Raw genomic sequence first — 25,791 nt, 5'->3', positions numbered from 1 at the left:
CAAATTCAAAGTGCTGATTTTGACTTAAAAAGCCCTAAAATGTCTCAGATACCTATGGTATCACCTCTCCCAGTATTATTCCACAGGAAGAGTCCTGTTTGATCAAACCAATAGTCCATCTAATCCAGCATCCTGCCTCACACAGTGGCGAGCCAGTCCAATGGATGACCAACAAAAGGGCACAGAGGCCAAGGCCTTCCTAAGAACATCAGCGGAGCCCTGCTGGGTCACACCAGTGGACCATCTCGTCCAGCACCCTGTCTCACACAGTGGCCAACCAGTTCCTCTGGAGGGCCAACAACAGGGCAGAGAGACTGAGGCCTTCCTAAGAACATCACAGGAGCCCTGCTGGGTCAGACCAATTGTCCCTCCAGACCATCTTGTCTCACACAGTCGCCAACCAATTTCTCTGAAGGTCCAATAACAGGGCAGAGAGGCTGAAGCCTTCCCCTCATAAGAATATAAGAGCCCTGCTGGATCAGACCAGTGGTCCATCTAGTCCAGCATCCTGTCTCACACAGGCCCCAAAAAAAAAAAATGAAGTTGGCATTGTAATTGGTTTTGTTGTTCTGTTTATTGCTCTTATTTATATTTGTTCTATTTTTAAATGTTGTAAACCACCCCAAGTTCCCTGTGGGGAGAGGGTGTGGGGTATAAAATAAATAAGTAAATAGCTTCCTGGAAGATCCATTGTGTCGTTTAAGCCTTAAGTCTACACATTAAAGTTTTATCTAGGCCTACAAGTTAGTAGATCTAAAGCAACAAGCGTGACATATTATGTCTCCCCCAGAAACTGGAATGAGCAGATGTTGGATGAAGCCTGCAGGCTCATTCTTGAAGAAATCCAACTCTCACCTTCAGCAGTAGGTGGAAAAGTGGAATACAGACGGACTCTCCTTGTCAGCTTCTTTTACAGATTCTATTTGGAAGTGCTACAAGGTTTAAAGTGCACGGTAAGCAGAATGTGTATCTGTGTGGAGGTAGAGCTGACTGTATAATTTACGGTCTGATAATCAGACCCAGATCACACAAGATATTTCCTTCTCTATGTGAGCAGTCCTGAGTCAGGGACTAGAATTTTTCACTTTGAATGGTAGTTTTTGGTCTACATCTATTAGCAAGGGATATTCTTATATCTATACCTTGTGCCCTGTTGTTGGCCCTCTAGAGGAACTGGTTGGCCACTGTGTGAGAAAGGAGGCTGGACTAGATGGACTATTGGTCTGATCCAGCTGGGCTCTACTTATGTTCTTATGAAGGCCTCGGCCTCTGTGCTAGGGTTGCCAAGTCCAATTAAAGAAAAATCTGGGGACTTTGGGGGCGGAGCCAGGAGACTTTGGGGGTGGAGCCAGGAGACATTGGGGGTGGAGCCAGGAACAAGGATGTGACAAGCATAATTGAACTCCAAGGGAGTTCTGGCCATCACATTTAAAGGGACAGCACACCTTTTAAAATGCCTTTATTCCATAGGAAATAATTAAGGATAGGGGCACCATCTTTAGGGGCTCATAGAATTGGACCCCCTGGTCCAATCATTTTGAAACTTGGGGGGTATTTTGGGGAGAGGCACTAGATGCTGTACTGAAAATCTGGTGCCTCTACCTCAAAACATAGCCCCCCCAGAGCCCCCAATACCCATGGATCAATTCCCTATTATTCCCTATGGGAATCGTTCTCCATAGGGAATAATAGAGTGCCCAGTAGACATTTCCCTCCCCCCCCTACGCTTTCTAAGGGGGGGAGGGCCTCCAAACCAGGGAATCCCCTGCCCCCGCCCTCTCACACAAACACAAATACTTACTAGATCTTCTTCCGGAGAACTCTACTTGCTGTGAAAACGAAAGGAAAAAAAGGGAGGGGCTGTTCTCCGAAGCTCTTCCTGTTTCCTGCTTCCTGCCCAGCCTTAAAGGGGCACACATTTTACAAACGACTCAGGAGCTCTACAACAATATGAAGCCTACATGTATGTTCTCCCCCACTTCCCGATTTTTAAAGAGCGGGAGATGAGGCTGCGAACCCAGGAGTCCCCCGCCAGGGCGGGGGGGTTGGGAAGCCTACTCTGTGCCCTGTTGTGGGCTGTCCAGAGGAGCTGGTTGGCCACTGTGTGAGACAGGATACTGGACTAGACAGACCACTGGTCTGATCCAGCTGGGCTCTACTTATGTTCTTATGAATGCCTCGGCCTCTGTGCCCTGTTGTGGGCTGTCTAGAGGAGCTGGTTGGCCACTGTGTGAGACAGGTTACTAGACTAGACAGACCACTGGTCTGATCCATCTGGGCTCTTTTTATGTTCTTAACATCATTCCCGCTAACAACTCGTGCATTTTTGAACCTAGTTTTTTCCCTTCTTCTATGTAGAAAAGATGTCCTGTATAAAGCAGATTTTACATGCATTGTAACACCATGAAATTCAGTAACTTATGTTGGCCTGCATATAAATTATTTGTTAAAATAACATAAATAGAGATTTTCCCCTTAGAAACAGCCATTCGTCATGACTTGCTGATCATGGTGATTGGTGAAAGCAAGCTGATTAGACTGCTTTGGAAACACCATATTTTTTTTTATAAAAGCCAGCTTTGAAAATATCATTAGGATATATATTGTTTCCTCATGTCATTGTCTTTCCTACAGTACCCTTCCAAGTACCCTGGCTTGCCAAAGGAAAACTTGAGTGCCTTGGATGAGTTCCATGACAACCCCCCACAGGGCATGCAAGAATATCAGGTCAGTGGAGTTGTTTCCATAGCAACTTATCCGTAGCTAAGACTGTACTCCCGGGCCTCAATGGCCCAGTCTAGCCTGATCAGAAGCTAAGCAGGGTTAGCTCTAGTTAGTATTTGGGTGGGAGAAAACCAAGAAAGTCCATGGCCATTACTCAGGGGCAGGCATTGGCAAGCCACATCTAATCTCTTGCCTTGAGAACCAGGGGCTGCTGTAAGTCAGTTGTGACCTGAAGGCACTTTCCATCACCACTCCGGACTGTACACAGAGCCAATTTGGTGCAGTGGTTAAGTGTGCGGACTCTAATCTGGGAGAACCAGGTTTGATTCCCCACTTTTCAACATGCAGCCATTTGGCTGATCTTGGTCCAGTCACGGTTCTCTCAGAGCTGTTCTCTCAAGAGCAGTTCTCTCTCAGAGCTCTCTCAGCCCTACCTACTTCACAGGCAGTGCCCCCACTAAGCTGAGATGATGTGAGCTAGCTCATAATTTTTTAGCCTTCAGCTCATGTATTCTTTTTCTTTGCTCAGGAAAAATGGTCCCAGAACAAGCTAATTTATGCAGTAGCTCACAACTTTAATGCCAGCTCATGAAGTAGAATTTTTGCTCACAAGACCCCACAGCTTAGAGGGAGCATTGCTCACAGGGTCTCTGTGGTGGGGAGAGGAAGGGAAGGAGATTGTATACCACTCTAAGACACCTTAAGGGATATAAAGCAGGGTATAAAAAACAACTCCTATTGTTGTTATTATTATTAGTATTAAGAGCAGCAGCTCTAATCTGGAGAACCAGGTTTGATTCTCCACTCTTTCACATGAAGCCAGCTGGGTGACCTTGAGTCAGTCACAAGTTCTCTAAAAGCTGTTCTCTCAAGAGCAGGTCTCTCAGAGCTCTATCAGCCTCACCTACCTCACAGAATGTTTGTTGTGGGGAGAGGAAGGTAAAATTATATAAGCCACTCCAAAACCCAAATTAAGGGCGGGGTACAAAATAAAATCTCTTCTTCTTTACTAGTTGTACTTTTTTCTTCATTGAACCTGTACAAACATTATGTTTATTGTTTTGTGAATCTTGAGTGCTTTTTTTTTTGGCATAATAATCTTCTTGCCTGATTCTCTCAGTATGACTAGAATGGTACTAGTCATACTTGGGTATGTACTAAAATGCAAGACAAGTCCCTACCCTCACACACACACAGGTGCACCATAAAAAAAGAGAAGGTTGTCTTATATGGGCATACAAGTTGGGTCCATTATAATTTTTGTATTACTATCTTGGTAAGGAGCTCCATGGCGCGGAGTGGTAAGCTGCAGTACTGCAGTTCAAGCTCTGCTCATAACCTGTTCTATCTCAGCGGAAGCTGGGTTCAGGTAGCCGGCTCAAGGTTGACTCAGCCTTCCATCCTTCTGAGGTTGGTAAAATGAGTACCCAGCTTGCTGGGGATGAAGTGTAGATGACTGGGGAAGGCAATGGCAAACCACCCCGTAAAAAGTCTGCTGTGAAAACATTGTGATGCGATGTCACCCCAGAGTCAGAAATGACTGGTGCTTGCACAGAGAACTACTTTTATTTTTTATTACTGTCTTACATTCAAGGTCATCTTCCTTTTGAGGAAAGACAGTAGTTTTGTTCGGAAAGGTGAAGGGTTGCCCACTAATAATAATGTTCCTCAAGTTTTGGGCCCAATATTTTGCCACTAGTAGTAGCTGAAATTCAGCTTCCCCTTGAGGCCAAGCGAATTTAGTAGATATGTCTAAATAACACTACCTGGCATGATCTACCTAAAAAGTAACTGACTCCTTACCTGGTGACAGGATGTTGACCCTCAGCAGCCTCCTCAAGACCCAGTGGGGCGTCCCATCATGCACGAGTCTGGGATTAAGCATGCCACTGGTGAGGCCATCTACACTGATGACATCAGTCCAATAGACAGACAGCTCTACATGGCAGTGGTGACCAGCACACGAGCCCATGCGAAGATTCTGTGAGTGACGAAATTAAGAACCTCTGTGAGGAAACGGTAACCAAATGAAGCCACAGATCATGTTTTATCTACATTTGTTTGATTCAGGGGTTGGATAGAACAAGAAATGGGCAATTGCAAATATAGAGCAGGTTTACAGAGGGAGCATCAATACACATTTTTTACATGTAATCACAATAATATGGGAATTGGCTGCATATGGACCATGTATCAAGGCTTCCATGTTCAGCTCATATTTATCTCATGCTTCTCTGTACATCATTCAGGAGACATCTTGGGATTTCTAATTTCTAATTCTGTCCCTACACTGCTTCGGTTATCCCCTGATTTCCCTGTGCATTTTTGTGCTGTTAGTCTTTGCTTTTGTTTCTGACCACAACAGGTTATTTCTGGTTCTTTTAAAACCACTTTTCAGTCTTTTTATGGAAACCCTTTTCCTTCTAAAAAGTCTGCCAAGAAAACGTCATGATGTGACGTCACCCCATGGGTTGGTAACAACTCGGTGCTTCCACAGGGAACTACCTGTAACGTTTCTGCCACTTTTCTTTGTCCCATCCACTACTACGAACCTCCATCCCACTTTTCAATGTATGCATTGTCATCATCGTCATTGTTGCTATCATCATCATCATCAACATCATCATCATCATCATCATCATCATCATCATCATCATCATCATCATCAACATCATCATCATCAAAACATTCTCTCTCCTACTCCCCACCTTGAAGTTGAGAGGTTTAATTTTTGTAAAGGCAGTAAAATATTGATATATTGATATATTGATATAGCATAGCAATGATAGGTTTAGTGTTGTAACAATAGGCTTATTAAGTTCTCTGAACTCCCAGCTTTCATTTTTTTTTTAACAAAGTAAGTCTCTAGACTTTTCCTTCACAAAAATAGGATGGAAAAAGGCATATCTTCGCAAGGGAGAGGGCTAGAGCAACGGTGTTGAACTCATTTGTATGAGGGGCAGATCTGACATCAATGAGACCTTGTCAGGCCGGGCCATACATGTCATAAAATGTCATGCCAGGTAGTGGAGACATAAACTTTATAAAGGACACAGACAAACACAATTAAAGATTTGAACAAAGCAGGAGTCAAGTTGCACCTTTAAGACCAACCAAGTTTTATTTAGAATGTAAGCTTTCGTGTGCTCTTAAGCACTAAATTTGCTTGGCCTCAAGAGGAAGCTGAATTTCAGCTACTACTAGTGGCAAAATATTGGGCCCCCTTTGGGGGCTGATTTGGCCCCCAAGCCACATGTTTGACACCCCTGGGCTAGAGGCTTACTTTAAAAATGAAAACTAAACTGCTCATTACACTGCTGTATCTATATTTTAGTACCTAATAAATAAAGCTATGATATCGATATAAGCATGTGCAACAAATAAAAGGGAAGGGTGGTGCTGTGACACCACCAATGACACCATCACCTTCCCTTGAAAATCCTGATTATTTTAAGACACATGCAAAGAAAAGTAAACTGACTCCACAACAGTGAAAATCCATCTAGAGGGGGGCCAGATGTGCCAAAGAACCATGCCCAGGGGTGGAATTCTAGCAGGAGATCCTTTGCATATTAGGCCACACACCCCTGATGTAGCCAATCTTCCAAGAGCTTACAAAGAAGAGCCTTGTGAGCTCTTGGAGGATTGGCTCATCAGGGGTGTGTGGCCTAATATGCAAAGGAGCTCCTGCTAGAATTCCACCCCTGACCGTGCCCAAACTATTTCCAGTGCTTGTGGATTGGCTACAAAGAAAATCAGAAGCTAAGCTGAGGGTGCAGAAAAGACCACTATTTTTTACTCCAGGTATATGAGCGGTTTCTCAGTTCAGTTATGCAGTATCATACGACATATAGGACAAGTGTATATTTATTTTCACTCTTGAATGCTACTGTATGAACTATAAACAGCCTCATCCATTCAAGGGTTTAGTGCATTGTTACTCCTTGTTCTCTGAACTGGGTACTACTTTCCCCTTTCCAGATTCATCGATACCTCAGAAGCCTTAGAAGTACCAGGGGTGGTCGCTGTGGTATCAGCAGCTGATATTCCAGGCGAAAATGGCAATGAGCATGAGAAAGTGTTTGCTGAAGATGAGGTACTTTTTGATGTTGACTTTTTGCCTTCTAAATATACATTTCCGCCCACCGAAATTATCAGCTGACAGATATCCTGCTTACATGAACACTGCTGAATAGATGACACAGGGGTTTTTTTGTAGCAGGAACTCCTCTGCTTATTAGGCCACAGACCCTGATTGTAGCCAATCCTCCAAGAGCTTGCAGGGTTCTTCTTACAGGGCGTCCTGTAAGGTCCAGGAGGATTGGCTACATCCAGGGTGTGTGGCCTAATATGCAAAGGAGTTCCTGCTACAAAAAAAGCCCTGGATGAACACATGAAGATGCTTATTACTGAATCAGGCCGTTGGTCCATCAGGGTCAGTATTGTCTGTTCAGCCTGGCAGCAGCTCTGCAGGGTCTTGGGATCTTTCACATCATCTACTTCCTGGTCTTTTCAACTGGAGATGCCGGGGATTGAACCTGGGACACCTTCTGCATACCAATAGGCTTCCCAAGCCCCAGGTCCCAGCGGGCGACCCCCCGGCTTTACAGGCTTCCCCCTGACCCCAGCCAGCTGGTCGGTGGGGGAAGCCCCGCCCCCACAGTCACCATGCAGCTCTAGGTCTTGGGCAGGTTTAGAAACCTGCAAACAGGTCCGTTTCAAAATGTGTGTGTGTCTGTGTGCCTTTAAAGTTGAGCAGAAGTTCTTCATGGGAAGGATCAGCAACACAGTCCCTTGGTTTGTTTTGCTTTTGTTTCAGAGCAACTAAGAGTGTGTGTGTGTGAGAGAGAGAGAGAGAGAGAGAGAGAGAGAGAGAGAAAGGGTTGCCAATCCCCAGGTTTGGAGGCCTTCCCCCCCTGCTTTAGGGTTATCAGAAAGCGGCGGGGGGCGGGGGAGGGAAATGTCTGCTGGGCAATTATTCCCTATGGAGAACAAGTCCCATAGGGAATAATGGGGAATTGATCCATGGGTATCGGAGGCTCTGAGGGAGCTGTTTTTTGAGGTAGAGGCACCAAATTTTCAGTATAGCATCTAGTGCCTCTCCCCAAAATACGATTGGACCAGGGGGCCCAATTCTATGAGCCCCAAAAGAGGTGCCCCTATCCCTCATTATTTCCTATGGAAGGAAGGCATTTAAAAGGTATGCAGTCCGTTTAAATGTGATGGCCAGAACTCCCTTGAAGTTCAATTATGCTTTTCACAACCTTGCTCCTGGCTCCACCCCCAATGCTTCCTGGCTCCGCCCCCAAAGTCCCCAGATATTTCTTGAATTGGACTTGGCAACCCTATATACCAAGCAGGTGTTCTACTACTGGATCACTGCCCCTCCCCAGAACTCAGTTGCTTTACAGCTAGAACTCAGTAAATCAACATGGGGATGATGCAACTAGCTGTAGTATTTCTCTCTCTCTCTCTCCACCCCCTCCAGCTTTTATGGACAAAATTACACAGTGAAAATCTAAGTTCTGTGATGTTGGGAGATGGAATCCGGGATAGTTACATGTGCCACTTGTCCCACAAATTGGACTATGTCAATGAGGCAAAGTTTGTACTAGAGAACAGGATCCATAGGCATAGACAACATTAGAAGGAGATCAAACAGATTCATGGACGATGGGTCTATCAGTGGCTAGTAACCATGAGGACTAAACGGAACTTCATCTCCAGACTCTGGATACCAGTATCAGGAGGCAATGTCAGAGGAAGGCCTCAGCCTCCGTGCCCTTTTGTTGAACCTCCAGAGGAACTGTTTGGCCATTGTGTGAGACAGGATGCTGGACTAGATGGACCACTGGTCTGATCCAACTGGGCTCTTCTTATGTTCTTAGGAAGGTAGGCTTGCCAATCCTCAGGTCCCAGCGGGAGTTCTTCCACTTTCCCAGGCTCCTTCCCGCCCCCAGTCAGCTGGCCGGCGGGGGGGAGGGGAAGCCCTGCCCCCAGAGGACCATGTGCCTTTGCACCTCCGGAGGCTTCAGTCTCTGATTGAAAGGCTTCCTCTTGGGATGGTGTGTCTGTGTTGCTGTGAAGAAGTTGGCAGCAACTCATGAGTAGAGAGGCTAATCCCCTGCTTCAGACTCGCCAGAAACAGGGTGGGGGGAGGGAAACGTCTGCTGAGCACTTTATTATTGATCTGGAGGTTTCGGGGGCTCTGGGGGAGTTTTTTTTGAGGTAGAGAGACCAAATTTTCAGTATAGTATCTAGTACCTCTCGCCAAGGTACCCCCAAGTTTCAAAACGATTGGACCACGGGGTCTAATTCTATGAGCCCCAAAAGAAGGTGCCCCTATCCTTCATTATTTCCTATAGAAGGAAGACATTTAAAAAGGTGTGCTGTCCCTTTAAATGTGATGGCCAGAACTCTCTTGGAGTTCAATATGCTCATCACACCCTTGTTCCTGGTTCCTCCCCCGATGTCTCCTGGCTCCACCCCCAAAGTCCCCAGATATTTCTTGAATTGGACTTGGCAACCCTATAGGAAGGCCTTGGCCTCTCTGCCATTGGTTGGCCACTGTGTGAGACAATGTGTAGCTTCTTACACCTTTAGAAACAAAACAGTATTCTTCCTGCGCGAAAGCTGGTTCAGGTAGCCGGCTCAGGTTGACTCAGCCTTCCATCCTTCCGACGTCGGTAAAATGAGTGCCCAGCTTGCTGGGGGGGAAGCGTAGATGACTGGGGAAGGCAATGGCAAACCACCCCTTCAAAAGTCTGCCGTGAAAACGTCACCCCAGAGTCGGAAACGACTGGCGCTTGAACAGGGGACTACCTTTACCTTTAGTAGCATAATGCCATGGATGAGGAGAAGTGTTAGGCAGTACATCTTCCAGAGAAACAAGGACCCTCAGGATTGGTCAGAACACAACTTGAAAATTGCTTCCTGTGACTGAACTAAGTTTATTGGAGAAGATTAAAAACTGTAAAGATGCTACTATTGTGGTAAAGCATTTCTCCTTATCTTTTGTTGCTTGGTTATGCCATGCAGGTAGTATACGTTGGTCACGTTATCTGTGGTGTGGTCGCAGAGACCTACGAGCTTGCAAAGGAGGCCACCAAAAAAGTGAAGATAGAATACCAGGATCTGGAACTGATTCTGACAATTGAGGTAAAGACAAAAACAAGAAAACCCTCAGTGCGGTTTTACTAGGAGAGATGCCCTCCACGAAATGAAGGCAGCAAAGTTGTTGCCATGTTTTTGATTATTTTCTGGGACGGGATGTCATGTTTTTGTCTTTGTTACAGGATGCCATTCAGCATAATTCATACTTCTTAGAAGAAAAGAAAATTGAACAAGGAAATGTTGAAGAAGCATTTCAGACAGTTGACAGAATTATTGAAGGTATAGTCCCGGATGGAGTGTTAGTCATATTACTGAGCTCCTAAGAGGACAGATCTATTCACATGGTAGTTATTTACTGCGCATGAGCTCTTCTCTGGAAGTTCAGTAGACTCAGACCAGTGTCCAGTATCCTAACTCACACAGTGGTCAACCAGTTCCTCAGAAGGGTCAACAGCAGGGCATAGAATCCAAGGCCTTCATAAGAACCTAAGAAGAATCCTTCTGGATCAGACCAGTGATCCACCTAGTCCAGCATCCTGTCTCACACAGTGGCCAACCAGTTCTTCTGGATGGCCAAGAACAGGACGCAGAGGCCGAGGTCTTCCTCTGATGTTGCCCCCTAACGCTGGAATTCAGAGGATCAATGCCTTTGAAAGTGAAGGCTTCTTTCAGTCACCATAGCTAGTAGCCCTTGATAGATTTATCCTCTGTGAATCTATCTAATCCCCCTTTAAAGTTATCTATTCCTGTGGCCATCACTACATCCTTTAGCAGCAAATTCCACATTTTAATCACTCTCTGTCTATGATAAAGGCTAATCAAGATTAGTCACACTCAGCTGTTTCTTCTGTAATTGCTATGATTTGTTCTCATTGTTGTTCAGTGGCTCCAAGATGCAGGAAGTAGAGGGCGAAATTATGTAGAATTTAAAGAGCCAAGATGATTTAAAATTACAGTAATTGGCCATGACTTTGGTTTTGCTAAACTGGTTGACACCAGAAGTAGTGGCAGAATCCAAGTTTTACAAACATCTTTAGTGCCTATAATGACTAAGTGATCTCAGGTCTGTGGTTAGCCTATGGCAAAGGGCAAAGGGGTGATGTTGCATCAAACATTTTGAGTAATTTTAGTTCATCAGTTTCACACCACAGTCTTCCTTTGAAAGCTTTTTTTTTTAAGCATGGTGACTTCTAAGATAGCAGCATTTTACTGGGAGGCTGAGATGTTCTCCTGTTGGCTTCTAATACTGCTATTTTAAACTTTGGATTTGTGACCATTTATTCTTTGAGGGGGGACTGAACTGTTTGCCTGTGTAGAGAGCAAAGGGTAATTGTGGGCAGATGATGTCATATGTCCAGGGGCAGAATTCTAGCAGGAGCTCCTTTGCATATTAGGCCACATCCCTCTGATGTAGCCAATCATCCAAGAACTTACAAAAAAAGAGCCTTGTAAGCTCTTGGAGGATTGGCTACATCAGGGGTGTGTGGCCTAATATGCAAAGGAGTTCCTGCTAGAATGCCACCCCTGCATATATCACATTGATGGGTAAACAGGTAAGTGACCCCCAAGACCACATGGTGGAAATTGCCTTCAAGTTGCAGTCAATATGGTGACCCCCCCCCAATAGTGTTTTTAAGGCAAAAGTCATTCAGAGGTGGTTCCCCATTGTCTCTCTGCAAAGCGACCCAGGAATTCCTTGATGGTCTCCTGTCCAAGTACTAACCAAGGTTGACTCTGCTTAGCCTCCAAAATCTGATGAGATCAGGGCCTTTTTTGGTAGCAGGAGCTCCTTCGCATATTAGGCCACACATCCCTGATGTAGCCAATCCTCCTGGAGCTTGCAGTAGGCCCTGTAAGAAGAGCGCTGTAAGGTTTAGGTTAGGTTTTATTAAATTTATACCACACCCTCCCTGCCGAGGCAGGCTCAGGGCGGCTTACAGCAATCATCATATTACAATCATTTAAATTTAAAACAATTTAAAAACAGTTGGCGCTAGTAACATTCTGATGTTGTTCAGATCCGATGGCGTTATTATTCCCTGGATTCCTCCTGCTGTTGCAGTCTCAAAGTCAGCCGAAAGAAAGGCGGAAGAGTATGGTCTTGCAGGCCCTGCGGAACTGGGTGAGGTCCCGCAAGGCCCTAACCTCTTCCGGCAGCTGGTTCCACCAGTAAGGGGCCGCTACTGAGAAGGCGCCATCCCTGGTAGCCGTCAGTCTCGCCTCTCTAAGCTCGGGGATCACAAAAAGATGTTGAGTTCCTGATCTTAGTACCCTCTGGGGAACATATGGGGACAGATGGTCCCTCAGGTAAGCTCTTGGAGGATTGGCTACATCAGGGGTGTGCGGCCTAATATGCAAAGGAGTTCCTACTACAAAAAAAAGCCCTGGATGAGATCGAACTAGCCTGGGTTATCCAGGTCACAACAAGATGGTATAGCTGGTCTTAAGGTTCTATAATAGTATTACCCAAGCGTATATGAGGACAGTTCAGTTCAGTTCATTTTTATTGCCAATGGCCATTACAAGAGGCTAACACTAAAAAATTGTATCCAATAAAACACAGTATAGTAAGACTGAGTTAAAATACTATAAAAATTACATTTTAAAACTTGTTTCATAAGAGAAAGGAACGACTCCTATAAGCAACTGACCTAGCTCGGCCCAAATTTTCTTTGCTGCTAAGGCAAAAAGGGCAGCCTTATATGAGAGCTCTGGTTCCACATCTGCAAATAAGAATATGACTTAATTTAGGCAGATCATGAGAAGGAGGGCGGGATGAGTTGCATCAATACTTAGTTCTTGTGGCCCTTTCTTACATGCCCAAGGAAATGCTGATTGACACTTTGGGGTCAGTCAGCAGTTTTTCTCCAGGTCAGTTTGGCCAGGGATCCTGGAGGTTTTTGCCATCTTCTGGGCATGGAGCAGGGGTCACTGGGGATGTATGTGTGTGTGGGGGGGGGGGGGGGAGGTATGTCTGAAGTTCCTGCATTGTGCAGGGGATTGAACTAGATGTTTGACTGCCAAGCTCCTGCCAGGGGTGGGGGGATCCCCTGGCCGGCACGGAGCAGGCCACTGGGGGGATCCCTCCCCCCAAAGAGCCCATTGTTGCACAGAAGTGACATCATCATGCTGGGCATATTGCACCAGGGATGTTCTAGGATTTTCAGTAAAACTCTATGGTACCATAGAGGTTTTACCATGAATCCTAGAGCGTCTCTGGCCCAACATGCCCAGCATGATGCTGTTATTGCACCCCACATGATTTCCCCACACAAGAGGAGTCTCCCTCCACAGTGGTGGAGGGACTTGGCAAACCTAGCTAGATGATCTGGAGGTCCCTTCCAACTATGACTTGTTCCACCACAGTGACTTGTTTGATTCTATGACTTGTTCCACCACAGTGCTAAGGCCTAAATTGGCCAAGACTGCACCTAAAAATTTCTTCCTTAGGGCCAGAGCTTTTTTTGAGCAGGAATGCACAGGAACACAGTTCCGGCTGGCTTGGTGTCAGGGATGTGTGGCCTAATAAATAAATTCCTGCTGGGTTTTTCTACAAAAAAGCCCTGTGAGAAACAATAGTGACACGAGGGGGTGTGGCCTAATATGCAAATGAGTTCCTGTGGTGCTTTACCTACAAAAGCAGCCCTGCTTAGGGCTGAATAAAGTAGACAGGCCAGCAGATAATGCCACAGGTCTTCAGGATCTGGACCTCCACACACATATATAGAGGACAGTGTGTTCAGTTACAAATCATATAAAAATCACCTTGCATAGGGAAATTACTTGAGGAAATTGTCAAAATTAGCTTTGAGTGCTTACCCTTCATTGGATCTTGACAGGTGAAAATCATATTGGAGGGCAAAAGCATTTTTACTTGGAAACAAACTGTACTGTTGCAATTCCAAGAAAAGAGGACAACGAAATGGACATCCACGTCTCTACCCAGAATGCTTTGAGTGTCCAGGTAATTCGAGTCTTTGATTGCCACTGTCACTGTTTCAACAGCAACAATTGGATAGCTATTGCTTACCTACCCCACTTGCAGAAAAGAAGGCTAGTAATGCATCCCATCAAAATGGGATAGCCTCAAACTACCATATCCAATGGAAGAAGAAGACGACGACAACGACATTGGATTTATATCCCGCCCTCCACTCTGAATCTCAAGAGTCTCAGAGCGGCTCACAATCTCCTTTACCTTCCTCCCCCACAACAGACACCCTGTGAGGTGGGTGGGGCTGAGAGAGCTCTCACAGCAGCTGCCATTGCAGGGACAGCTCTGCGAGAGCTATGACTGACCCAAGGCCATTCCAGCAGCTGCAAGTGGAGGAGTGGGGAATCAAATCCGGTTCTCCCAGATAAGAGTCTGCACACTTAACCACTACACCAAATATGTAGAGAAGGACGCTACATATCAAAATATTGTCGGGGGCTACTGTTTTGCTGCCAGTGTGACAAGTTCTTCTTCCTTTTCAACAGAGTAAAGAACCCACCCATTTAAGTATATTACAGGGGCTGAAGCAGAAGCCATTTAATAAGTCAAATATTAAGAGAATATTGAGAGAGTTATCATTGCTCATGGCATGTTGCCTCAACCTGATATTGTTTCTAGTTATTATTTCTCCCCAGTATTATTTCTGGTTTAAAAACCCAGACAATCTATTTGACTATAAGCAGCAATAGACACCATGGACTCTAGCATCTTCATATAGTGCTCAAATTCATTCATTTATTTAGGTAAATTTCCGCCGTAAATTTCCCAGACGGGCTCAGGACGGATTACATCCAAATAAAACCACTTAAATACAATAAAACCAACAAAATGCAATGAAAAACAAAACAACACAACACAGTATTATGTAACAGAGGCGGGTGGGCTCATAGTGCAGGTTGGAGTATAATCAGCGGCCCAGATATAACAATTCTGATGATGGATCACTGCGGGGGAGGATAGCAGATGGTATCGGCAATGAAGAGAAGGACGCCCGCTTGCCTCAACCAAACGCCTAGGGGAACAGCTCCGTCTTACAGGCCCTACGGAAAGGTAACAAATCTGGTAGGGCCCGAATCTCCATAGGGAGCTGATTCCACCAGGTTGGGGCCAGGGCCTTTCGGCAAGACGGATGTCCTTTGGGCCAGGGATTGCCAACAGATGTTGGTTGGCAGATCGCAGCAACCTTCAGGGCAAACAAAACTGCTTTGTAAACAGTACACTAACAGACCTGAAGGGCTGGTTCCAGGTTTGGGGGGATTCCTCAGGAGACCTGGTAGGGAAGGGTGAGGAGGATATACTGACCCATTGTTTTAGCAGTATTGCTCTAGCAGCTCTGACTGTTGGCGGCCTAGGTGGTGCTCAGGATTTAGGGTTGAGACGAGTCAGCATTTATGTACCAAGAACCGAAATTAAAGGATGGAATAAGAACCCGAAAGGGACAGGCCTGCGTGTAATATCCTGCTTTCTTCTCTTTTCTTACAGCAATTAGTGGCTACAGTGTTGGGCGTCCAGTTCAGCAAGATCAGGTGCCACACGACACGAGTGGGTGGAGCTTTTGGAGGGAAAAGTAGCAAACCTCCATTTTTTGCCGGCGCAGCTGCAGTGGCAGCCCACAAGTAAGACCTCTGATTGTGCCTGATCTCAAATAGGAGTGCCAAAGCTTGCCTAGAAGAGAAGCAGGAGAGGGAGGTTAAGTTTTGTCGCCTCCCACCAGGACCCCTCCTGGCCCAACCCCTGCCTCACACTTCTCGACTTCTCACTGGCACATGGGCCATTGTGGGAATGGCCACACCAGCAGTGTAGGCTGACATTGCGCCTTCCCCTCCCCTGAGAGCCAGTTTGGTGTAGTGGTTAAGAGTGGTGGACTCTAATCTGGGAGGACCAGGTTTGAGTCCCCGTGCCTCCTCCACATGCAGCCAGCTAGTGTGACCTTGGGTCAGTTCCAGTTCTCTCAGCTGTTCTGTCAAGAGCAGTTCCCTCAGAGCTCTCTCAGCCCCACCTACCTCACAGGGGGTCTGTTGTGAGGAGAGGATCACTGATGAGGTGCAGTCACGGGCTATAACACCTCAGTTTATATAAGTCTGTCATGGAAAAGTGGTCGCCTTTTTTAAGAATTCGTTTTGCTAATTATTTAACTTAGATGTACTTTTTTGTATCCTTATCTATGTGTGGAATTTGTTGTATCATCTTTTGAAGCTTTATGATTTTATGTAAGTTGTTTGAATTTTCAATAAAGAAAATTTTTGAGATTTAAAAAAAAAAATAAGATGGCCTGGCTCATCCTAGTGTTTGTGATAGCTTGATTTTTTAAATACACCTTGTATGTGTGAACTGGCAGAGACTGATCAAGAGAGAGATCTTGGGGTCATGATAGATAACTCACTGAAAGTGTCAAGACAGTGTGTGTTTGCAATAAAAAAGGCCAACGCCATGCTGGGAATTATTAGGAAGGGAATTGAAAACAAATCAGCCAGTATCATAATGCCCCTGTATAAATCGATGGTGCGGTCTCATTTGGAGTACTGTGTGCAGTTCTGGTCGCCGCACCTCAAAAAGGATATTATAGCTTTAGAGAAGGGCAACTAGAATGATTAAAGGGCTGGAGCACTTTCCCTATGAAGAAAGGTTGAAACGCTTGGGACTCTTTAGCTTGGAGAAACGTCGACTGCGGGGTGACATGATAGAGGTTTACAAGATAATGCATGGAATGGAGAAAGTAGAGAAAGAAGTACTTTTCTCCCTTTCTCACAATACAAGAACTCGTGGGCATTCGATGAAATTGCTGAGCAGACAGGTTAAAACGGATAAAAGGAAGTACTTCTTCACCCAAAGGGTGATTAACATGTGGAATTCACTGCCACAGGAGGTGGTGGCGGCCACAAGTATAGCCACCTTCAAGAGGGGTTTAGATAAAAATATGGAGCAGAGGTCCATCAGTGGCTATTAGCCACAGTGTATGTGTGTATATAACATTTTTTGCCACTGTGTGACACAGAGTGTTGGACTTGATGGGCCGTTGGCCTGATCCAACATGGCTTCTCTTATGTTCTTATGTTCTAAATAGTACTTTGTGCGTGAGCATATTAGGCCACGCCCTCCGGATGTAGCCAATCCTACATGAGCTTACAGGGCTCTTCTTACAGGGCCTAGTGTAAGCTCCAGGAGGATTGGCTACATCAGGGAGGTGTGGCCTAATATGCAAAGGAGTTCCTGCTACAAAAGAAGCCCTGTGCAATCTGAATTGAATCTTTGTTCTGCTAGCATTATATCTCAAAGCTACCATTTCTGGTTTGTTTCTTTTTAGAACCGGCTGTCCAGTACGCTTTACCTTGGAACGAGATGTTGACATGTTTGTATTTGGAGGGCGACACCCTTTCTTGGGGAAATATAAAGTAAGTAATGCAACCAGTTTAGTGTAGTGGTTAAGTGTGTGGACTCTTATCTGGGAGAACCGGGTTTGATTCCCCACTCCTCCACTTGCAGCTGCTGGAATGGCCTTGGTTCAGCCATAGCTCTCATAGGAGTTGTCCTTGAAAGGATAGCTGTTGTAAGAGCTCTCTCAGCCCCACCCACCTCACAGGGTGTCTGTTGTGGGAGGAGAAGATATAGGAGACTGTAAGCCACTCTGAGTCTGTGATTCAGAGAGAAGGGTGGGGTATAAATCTGCAATTCTTCTTCTTTCTGACATGTTCAGTTTAGGTCACACATACAAGGTGTAATTTCATATCCTTTAAATTCCTTTTTCTCACAATGCTTTCTTCCCAGAATTACTTGGCCTTAGAAGTAATTGCTTGCTGCAAAGCCAGTCAGCAATGATAAGAACATTATCTAGGCTGTGCTGAACAGGATGAATGGCAGAATTAGACATCTTTTAAAAACTGAGAAGTTGGCCTGATTCAGTATGTTCCAGGCATACATAACCAAACTTGCTTAACATAAGAGCCACTGAGAATAAATGTCAGATGTTTGAAAGCTGCAAGACATGAATGTTAGATGTTTAAGAGCTGCAAGGCAGACAGGCAGGCAAGAAGGAAGGAAGGAAGGAAGGAAGGAAGGAAGGAAGGAAGGAAGGAAGGGAGGGAGGGAGGGAGGGAGGGAGGAGGGGATGGGGGAGGCAGAGGTGGAAAGAAAGCGACTTTAAATGCATTATCCAAGCCACCAGCCGGCTTGGCTTGGAGAAGAGATTTAAAGAGAGAAATGCCTTCTCCAGCTGGCTGACAGGGCAGTGGGGGGATGCTTTGAGAGCCATACAATATGTGTGAAAGAGCCACATGTGGCTCCTGAGCCACCGTTTGGCCACCCTTGGTGTACTCTAACAAGCAACACTCTTCTAGGATCTTAGGTGGAAGCTTCTTCAAGCCTGATTGTCTGAGATCCCTTTGAACAGAGATGCCAGGGACTGAATCTTGTAAATTTCTCAACAAAGCACAGGGCAAAAGTATCTTCCTGTTTTTGGTAATATATAGGATTGCCCACTCTGGGTTGTGAAATTCCTTGGGCGTTTTCGCACAGACCTTAATCAGTAGCGACGCCCCTCTTCACCGCGCAGGATCGGCGCGGATTTCGCACTAATTGCCGCGGAGCACCCGGAAGAGCCGGAAAGTCCCGCGGCTTTTGCGGCGCAAACGGAAACCGCCAAAAACCAGTTTCCATTTGCGCCGCAAAAGCCGCGGGACTTTCCGGCTCTTCCGGGTGCTCCGCGGCAATTAGTGCGAAATCCGCGCCGATCCTGCGCGGTGAAGAGGGGCGTCGCTACTGATTAAGGTCTGTGTGAAAACGCCCCTTGAGATTTGAAGTGGAGCTTGGAAGAGGGCTCCCCTGGTTTTCTTCAGGGGAACTGATCTCTATAGACAGGCCAGGGGCCACAGGGAGTGCCTGTGGGGGCACTGCCCCCTGACTTCTGCCTAGGGTTGCCAAGTCTAATTCAGAAAATATCTGGGGACTTTGGGGGTGGAACCAGGAGACTTTGGGCGGAGCCAGACTTTCCAATTCCCAAAATAAACACATAAAAATACAGCAATGCAGTTCACCTGAATAGCCATCATTTCCTCATCCCCCAATAGTTGCAATTCTAGTAAATGAAAGTGTAAACACACAAAAAGCAGCCAAAATGCACAGAGTTTGCAAGCTCGCATTTTTTTTTTAGTATTTTTATAGTTTATTAAATTAATATATTGTGTGCAAGCCTGTTACTATACAAAAGAAAAAAATATTAAAACAGAAGTCGAAGGCAGTATTTTCACTAATTATATATACATTCAAATTCCATTATCTCTATTCACCATTTCTGCATTCACCTTCACTATTACATTACAAATTAAACCCATTTATCCTTTTCACTTGCACTCAAGGAAAACTCAATTAAAGATATTTTATCGATGACGCTTGACACCTTACATAATACTTTCCTTCCATACACCTTTAACCATCTTTATGACTTGCCCCACTAATCTAACTATTTGCTTTGGCATTCCGTTCAGCAGCACCATCCAATTATGAATCCTCCATTTTTGGTATTTCTTTCCTAATGAGTCCTCCATTTTTGGTATTTCTTCCGTTTACGCCAATTTCTCTCTTGGTTATTTAAAACCTCTCTTGGTTTTGGAGTTAAATGCCTAATTATCCATAATATCTCTTTCATTTTTTTATTTTTCTGACCTCTAGATCTAATAAGTTGCTCCCTTTCCCTTCTCCAAACTACATCTTTGATCTGTTTCCTTATGTCTCTTGAATGCATTTCTCTAAGTGAACCATTCTTTTTTAGCTTTAGAGAGTTTAACCTATATATATATTCAATTTCCCTCTCGAGTTTTTTTTGTTCTTTTTCCAGCATGGGGGTCAATGTTTCCACTACTGAACAAAATAAATCCTCATTTATTTCCTCTGATATGCTTAAAAATCTTGGAGTATATTTTACCTTATACATGTCTGATCTAGTAATCCTGGTCTCTGATTCTTCCTGTTTAATTTCCAAGTTGCCTGTACCTTGCTCCTTTAGTATTTGTTTTGTATCAATAAAATTTTTGCTTTGCGTCAACTTTGTCATATCTGTTTTTATGTCCTTCAGTCCATTTTCTAATCCATCAAGCTCGCATTTTTGTGATCTCACTGGGGCTTTACTCACAGGAACTGCTGTTCTTCAGGCTAACACTGGAAATAAAAAGAGAGAGAGGTGGCGTTTTCCTCCATCCCATAAACAGGCTCCTATACAAAGCCTCTGAAAACAATGCAAAACAAGCACAGAGACAGGCACATGCTCTTACTGGCTCCCCTACAAAGACTTCTGAACTTACTCGCTGTGGTTCCTCCACAAGGACATCTGAAAAGTACAGGGGCTACGCTGCTCTCTTTCACACCCACTTACTTGCTGTGAAACGAAAGCAAAACAAACAGAGGGGCTGTGCTCTGATGAGGCTCTGCTGCTGACCCTTCCCCATGAAGTACTTCCTGCTCTTATATAAAGGGACGCACACACATTTTAAAGCAGGAACTGTTTGCAGGTTCCTAAACCTGCCAGAGATCTAGAGGTACATGGTGGCTATGGGGGCCGGGCTTCCCCCTGCTGGCCAGCTGGCTGGGGGTGGGGTGCAGCCTGTAAAACCGGGGGATCCCCCACTGGGACCTGGGGATTGAGAAGCCTACTTCTGCCCAAAGCACCCCTGACTTCCAGGGGCCTTCTGGGGCACAGTTTGGTGTGGGGGCTTTTTTTTGCCAGAAGAAAGCTTCTGAGAAGCGGCAAGCCGTGCAGTGGATGGGAAAAGGTGCCCCCCAACTTTTTAAAAAGCCCCCTGACTTTTAAAATCCTGACTATACCCCTGTGTGGTCTGGAGATCAGGTGTGATTCCAGGAGATTTCTAGGCCCCTCCTGGAGGATTGCAGCTCTGGACATATTAAAATTATATGATGCCCACTAGCTGTCCATTCATTGACATAATTTCAGTCAATGTTTTATAAAATAAAGACCGCTAAAATATTGCGCCCTCATGTATGACTGATCAAAAGCAGATGTTAACTTTTGGTTTTCCTTCTTCTCCTCCTCCTTCTTTTATCTTAAAAAAATTCATTTCCAGACTTGAGTTTTGTTTTGTTGTTTTGCTGATCAAGCAATAAACTAAGTGGGAAAAATACTCATAATACCAGTAATAGAAATAATTAAAAGAAAGTTAAAAATGCAATGAAGCCTTTTTTCACCCCAGCATTGTAAACCCTGGATTTTCTGTTTTGGAGCCTGTAGTAAAAGTTCTCACACATTTCACAGAGGGCATTTTCTCATGCTCATTTTTCCAGCTTATGTGTCCCTGTTGCTTTTTTTTTGGGGGGGGGGGGCGTGTTCTAGTTCCACATGTGTTTTGCTTTCTCTACTGGTCAATTCAATATTACATTGCTTTATGTCCAGCATAACCTGCAGTTTAAATTTGTAGGGAGATGCAGAAGAAGAAGATGATGAAGATGATGATGATATTAGATTTATATCCCCCCCTATACTCGGAATCTCAGAGTTTCAGAGTTGTCACAATCTCCTTTACCTTCCCCCCCCCCCCCCACACACACACAACAGACACCCTGTGAGATGGCTGCGGCTAAGAGAGCTCTCCCAGAAGCTGCCCTTTCAAGGACAACGTCTGCCAGAGCTATGGCTGACTCAAGGCCATTCCAGCACCTGCAAGTGGAGGAGTGGGGAATCAAACCCAGTTCTCCCGGATAGGCTTCCCAACCCTCCCACTCTGGTGGGGGGGGTCCAGGATTTCCACCCTCTTCCCCCGCCCCACCCAAAAATGGAAGGGGGGGGAAACGGCGCCAAAGAGCTCGCTCGGCTTCTGGAGGCGGCGGCGAAGGGGCCGTGGCGGCCATCGAGATTGCGCGCCAGGTGGTGAGTGCCAGGCAGGAGGGCGCGCACGGGACCCGGGTGGGCCTCCCTTGGGTGGCTGAGCTCGGCCATCTCACCTCCTTCCTCGTCTACCTCGCCAAGGCTGCCGGAGCCGGGGCAGCCTGGCGTGCGTCTGCCGGCTCTCCAGCGGGCGAGCGAGGAGGAGGCGGCTGGGATGTGCGGGGATGAGGCTGGGTGGGCGCCCGCACGGCTGCTCCGGGGGCACGGGGCCTCGCCTTTCAGAGCTGGGAGGAGGAGGAGGGGGGATGGGGCAGCCTCTGGGTACCCTGCGAGGACCCCACGAGGACCTAGCTGTCCTGGATGAATGCCCATGTCCTCAACCCACACTTCCTAGGTCACACTGTGACAGTTCCCCCCTCCCCGTTCTTAGGACATGGCTGAGAAGTGTTTCAATAACACTTCCTTTGAAAAATAATCCATCCCACTCTGTTTTTTTGGAAAACTGGGCTGTCGACAGAACAGGAAGAAGTTAATTACTGTCCAGGGGGGTGTGGGTGTGAGTTCCCAAAAGTTTGAAAAAAATGTTTAATTTTTCATGAAAGAGAAAAGGGCTCTGATCTCTGTTGGAATCCCTCCCTGTTTACACAGAGGTTTCTATTAGCAGAGTCAACAGCGAGACCCCTGATAGCTTTGTCTCTGGGGGAGCTGTTTTTTGAGGTAGAGGCACCAAAATTTTAATATAGTATCTAGTGCCTCTCCTCAAAGTACCCCCCAAGTTTCAAAACAATTGGAGCAGGGGGTCCAATTCTATGAGCCCCAAAAGAAGGTGCCCCTATCCTTCATTATTTCCTATGGAAGGAAAACATTTTAAAAGGTGTGCTGTCCCTTTAAATGTGATGGCCAGAACTCCCTTGGAGTTCAATTCTGCTTGTCACACCCTTGTTCCTGGCTCCGCCCCCAATGTCTCCTGGCTCCACCCCCAAAGTCCCCAGATATTTCTTGAATTGGACTTGGCAACCCTACTCCTGGATAAGAGTCCGCACACTTAACCATTACACCAAACTGGTTCTAAGTGTTGTAATTGGGGCTTTTTTTGTAGCAGAAACTCCTTTGCATGTTAGGCCACACACCCCTGATGTAGCCAATCCTCCAAGAGCTTCCAGGGCTCTTACTACAGGGCCTACTGTAAGCTCCAGGAGGATTGGCTACATCAGGGAGGGTGTGGCCTAATATACAAAGGAGTTCCTGCCACAGAAAAAGCCCTGATTGTATTATTGAATTGACCACTAAAGGGAACAAAACACATGCAGAGCAGGGGGAGAAACCAACAAAAAGGAACGCTGAGACAAGGAAGAAAAGAATGAGGAAAAGCCCAGAGTGATGTTTGTCCCTACTGAAATATTTTATTTTTCACTATTATAATATTTATTTTTAGATTGGATTTATGAATGACGGTAGAATCCAAGCTGTTGACCTTATGTGCTATGTAAATGGAGGGTGTACATTGGATATGTCTGATGAGGTAAGTTGCTCACAATTTAGCAGCACATTCACAATTTGAAAAATGAGATGAAATTCTGTTTGCCGAAAGAGGGAGGTGGAATTTCTTGGCTTTTGCTTTTTGGAGCAGAAAGACACTTGTAATTTAGATAACTTCTGGACATTAGATAACAACTGGACATGTTGACCAAATCTCAATCTGCTATCAGGTCTAAGCAATATACAAATTTGAGGACTTTTAAGTGTAATTTATATAGATTCCCTTAACTGGAAGGCTCTTGATTGGAGTTCCTTCATGCTTACTTATGTACAGAGGTCAAGGAGGATTAGGAAAAGGAGTAGTTGGTTTTTCTACCCCGCCTTTCACTGCCTGAAGGAGTCTTGGAGTGGCTTACAATCGCCTTCCTTTCCTCTCCCCACAACAGGCACCCTGTGACGTAGGTGAGGCTGAGAAAGCGCTGAGAAAGCTGTGACTAACCCAAGGTCACCCGGCTGGCTTCATGCAGAGGAATGGGGAATCAAACCGTTCTCCAGATTAGAGCCCAATGTTCCTAGCCACTACACCACACTGGCTCTTAGAGCTCATTCTTGTGATTCAATTGGGGCTCTTTTTCTAGCAGGAGTTCCTCTGCCTATTAGGCCACGCCCCCCTGATGTAGCCAATCCTCCAAGAGTTTAAAGGGCTCTTAGTACAAGGCCTACTGAAAGGTCCAGGAGGATTGGCCACATCAGGGGGTGTGGCCTAATATGCAGAGGTGCTCCTGCTAGAAGAAGAACCCTTCCACAAACCTCTCAGGAATGTTGAAAGCCAGCATGGGGTGGTGGTTAGAGTGTTGGCCTAGGATCTGGGACACCAAGGTTTGAGTCCCCAATCTACTTTGGAACCACTGGTTGACTTTGGGCTAGTCATCTCAGCCTATCTCACAGCCAAATTTGACATGCATGTTTTTTAACAGTTGTATTTGGGGCTTTTTTTTTTTTAGCAGGAATGCACAGGAACACAGTTCTGGCCGATTTGACATCAGAGGGGTGTGGCCTAATAGGCAAATGAGTTCCTGCTGGACTTTTTCTACAAAAAAGCCCTGTGTGAAACAATGGTGATGTCAGGGGGAGTGGCCTAATATGCAAATTTAGATTTAGATTTATTGGATTTACATCCCGCCGTAGCAGGCTCAGGGCGGCTCACAACATATAAAACAGAACAGTTGTCATTACATTATTAAAACCATTAAAAACATTCTGGTGCTAATATCAGTTGACACTATTGCATTTCAGATGGCGTTCAGGATATAAGATATCATTCCCTACTCCCATATAAGTCATTCCGGATTAAAGGCCAGCCGGAATAGTGTCATTTTACAGGCCTTGTGGAACTAGGCGAGGTCCCGCAAGGCCCTAACTTCTTCCAGCAACTGATTGCACCAGAAGGGGGCAGCGATTGAGAAGGCTCTCTCTCAAGTTGACTTTAATCTTGCCTCCCTTGGCCTGGGGATCACTAATAGATGTTATGTCTGATCTAAGTACCCAAATGAGTTCCTGCTGGGCTTTTTCTACAAAAAAACCCAAAAGCCCTGGTTGTCTTCACATTCCCCTACACAACCTGGGTTCCCCACTACATGGAATGGCTATTAGAAGGAGAGCCCATCTGGGCACAGGCAACCAACGTGGTGGGGAGGAGAGTAAGGGTTTCTGCCTTCCACTCCCCAAACTATTTTCTTATGCCAGAACAGCACTGGGGGGGCACTGTTCCACATGCAAAGAACGCTCCATGTGACACTGCAGAAACGGAAATAATTCCCCCAGCGCTGTTTTTGGGTGGAAAAATAGTGATGGGGAAGATAGGAACCCTTTAGGGTTGCCAAGTCCGACTCAACAAATATCTGGGGACTTTGGGGGTGGAGCCAGGAGGGTGTAGCAGGCACAATTGATCTCCAAAGGGAGGTCTGGCCTTCACATTTAAAGGGACCACACTCCTTTTAAATGCCTTCTCTCCATTGGAAATAATGAAGGATAGGGGGGGCTCATAGAATTGGACCTCCAGTCCAAACTTTTTGAAATATGGGGGGTATTTTGAGGAGAGACGCCAGGTGCTTTGCTGAAAATTTGGTGCCTCTATCTCAAAAAACAGCCCCCCCGAACCCCAGGGATCAATTTTCCATTATACCCAATGGGAATCTGTCTCCATAGGAAATAATGGAGTGCCCAGCAGACATTTCCCTCCCCCCTCCTGCTTTCTGATGACCCTGAAAATGGGGGAGGGCCTCCAACCAGGGGACTGCCCCCCCCCCCAGGGATTGGCAGCCCTAGAACCTTTCCTCCCTGAGCAGTGGGGCTCCAAGTCCAAACAAGCTCTCCTACAGATTTTAAAAGCTTCGGATCCATAGAACCTGGATCCATTTCTTTAAGTTTGCCCTTCATAGGACAGTTATGAGTAATTTTCCCTCTAAGCTGCAGAGTCTTGTTAGCAAAAATTCTGCTTTGTGAGCTACTGGCCTTCCAGTTGTGAGTGACTGCATAAATTAGTGGGCTCTGGGGTCCTCCTTCTTGAGCTAAGACAAAAATGTGTGAGCTGGAGGCTAAAAATCTGTGAGCTAGCTCACACTAACTCAGCTTAGAGGGAATACTATTTTTG

At 45.7% G+C, this 25,791-nt stretch overlaps 1 protein-coding gene across 1 annotated transcript in view; it reads left to right on the top strand.

Annotated features, from left to right (window-relative positions):
* LOC132585235 (aldehyde oxidase 3-like) overlaps positions 1-25,791 on the top strand; it is a 78,593-nt gene that overhangs the window by 33,148 nt on the left and 19,654 nt on the right. Inside the window, exons 15-24 of the mRNA XM_060257041.1 lie at positions 791-953; positions 2,635-2,727; positions 4,538-4,707; positions 6,706-6,820; positions 9,763-9,882; positions 10,020-10,116; positions 13,677-13,801; positions 15,314-15,447; positions 17,136-17,223; positions 23,095-23,181. Of these exons, the coding sequence (XP_060113024.1) occupies positions 791-953; positions 2,635-2,727; positions 4,538-4,707; positions 6,706-6,820; positions 9,763-9,882; positions 10,020-10,116; positions 13,677-13,801; positions 15,314-15,447; positions 17,136-17,223; positions 23,095-23,181 (1,192 nt within the window). The remainder of the gene's footprint in view (positions 1-790; positions 954-2,634; positions 2,728-4,537; positions 4,708-6,705; positions 6,821-9,762; positions 9,883-10,019; positions 10,117-13,676; positions 13,802-15,313; positions 15,448-17,135; positions 17,224-23,094; positions 23,182-25,791) is intronic.

The sequence above is a fragment of the Heteronotia binoei genome, chromosome 16 (assembly GCF_032191835.1).
Source record: "Heteronotia binoei isolate CCM8104 ecotype False Entrance Well chromosome 16, APGP_CSIRO_Hbin_v1, whole genome shotgun sequence".
Lineage (NCBI taxonomy): Eukaryota > Metazoa > Chordata > Lepidosauria > Squamata > Gekkonidae > Heteronotia > Heteronotia binoei.
The sequence above is the reverse complement of the archived record's forward strand: the minus strand, read 5'-3'. Positions and strand labels throughout refer to the sequence as shown.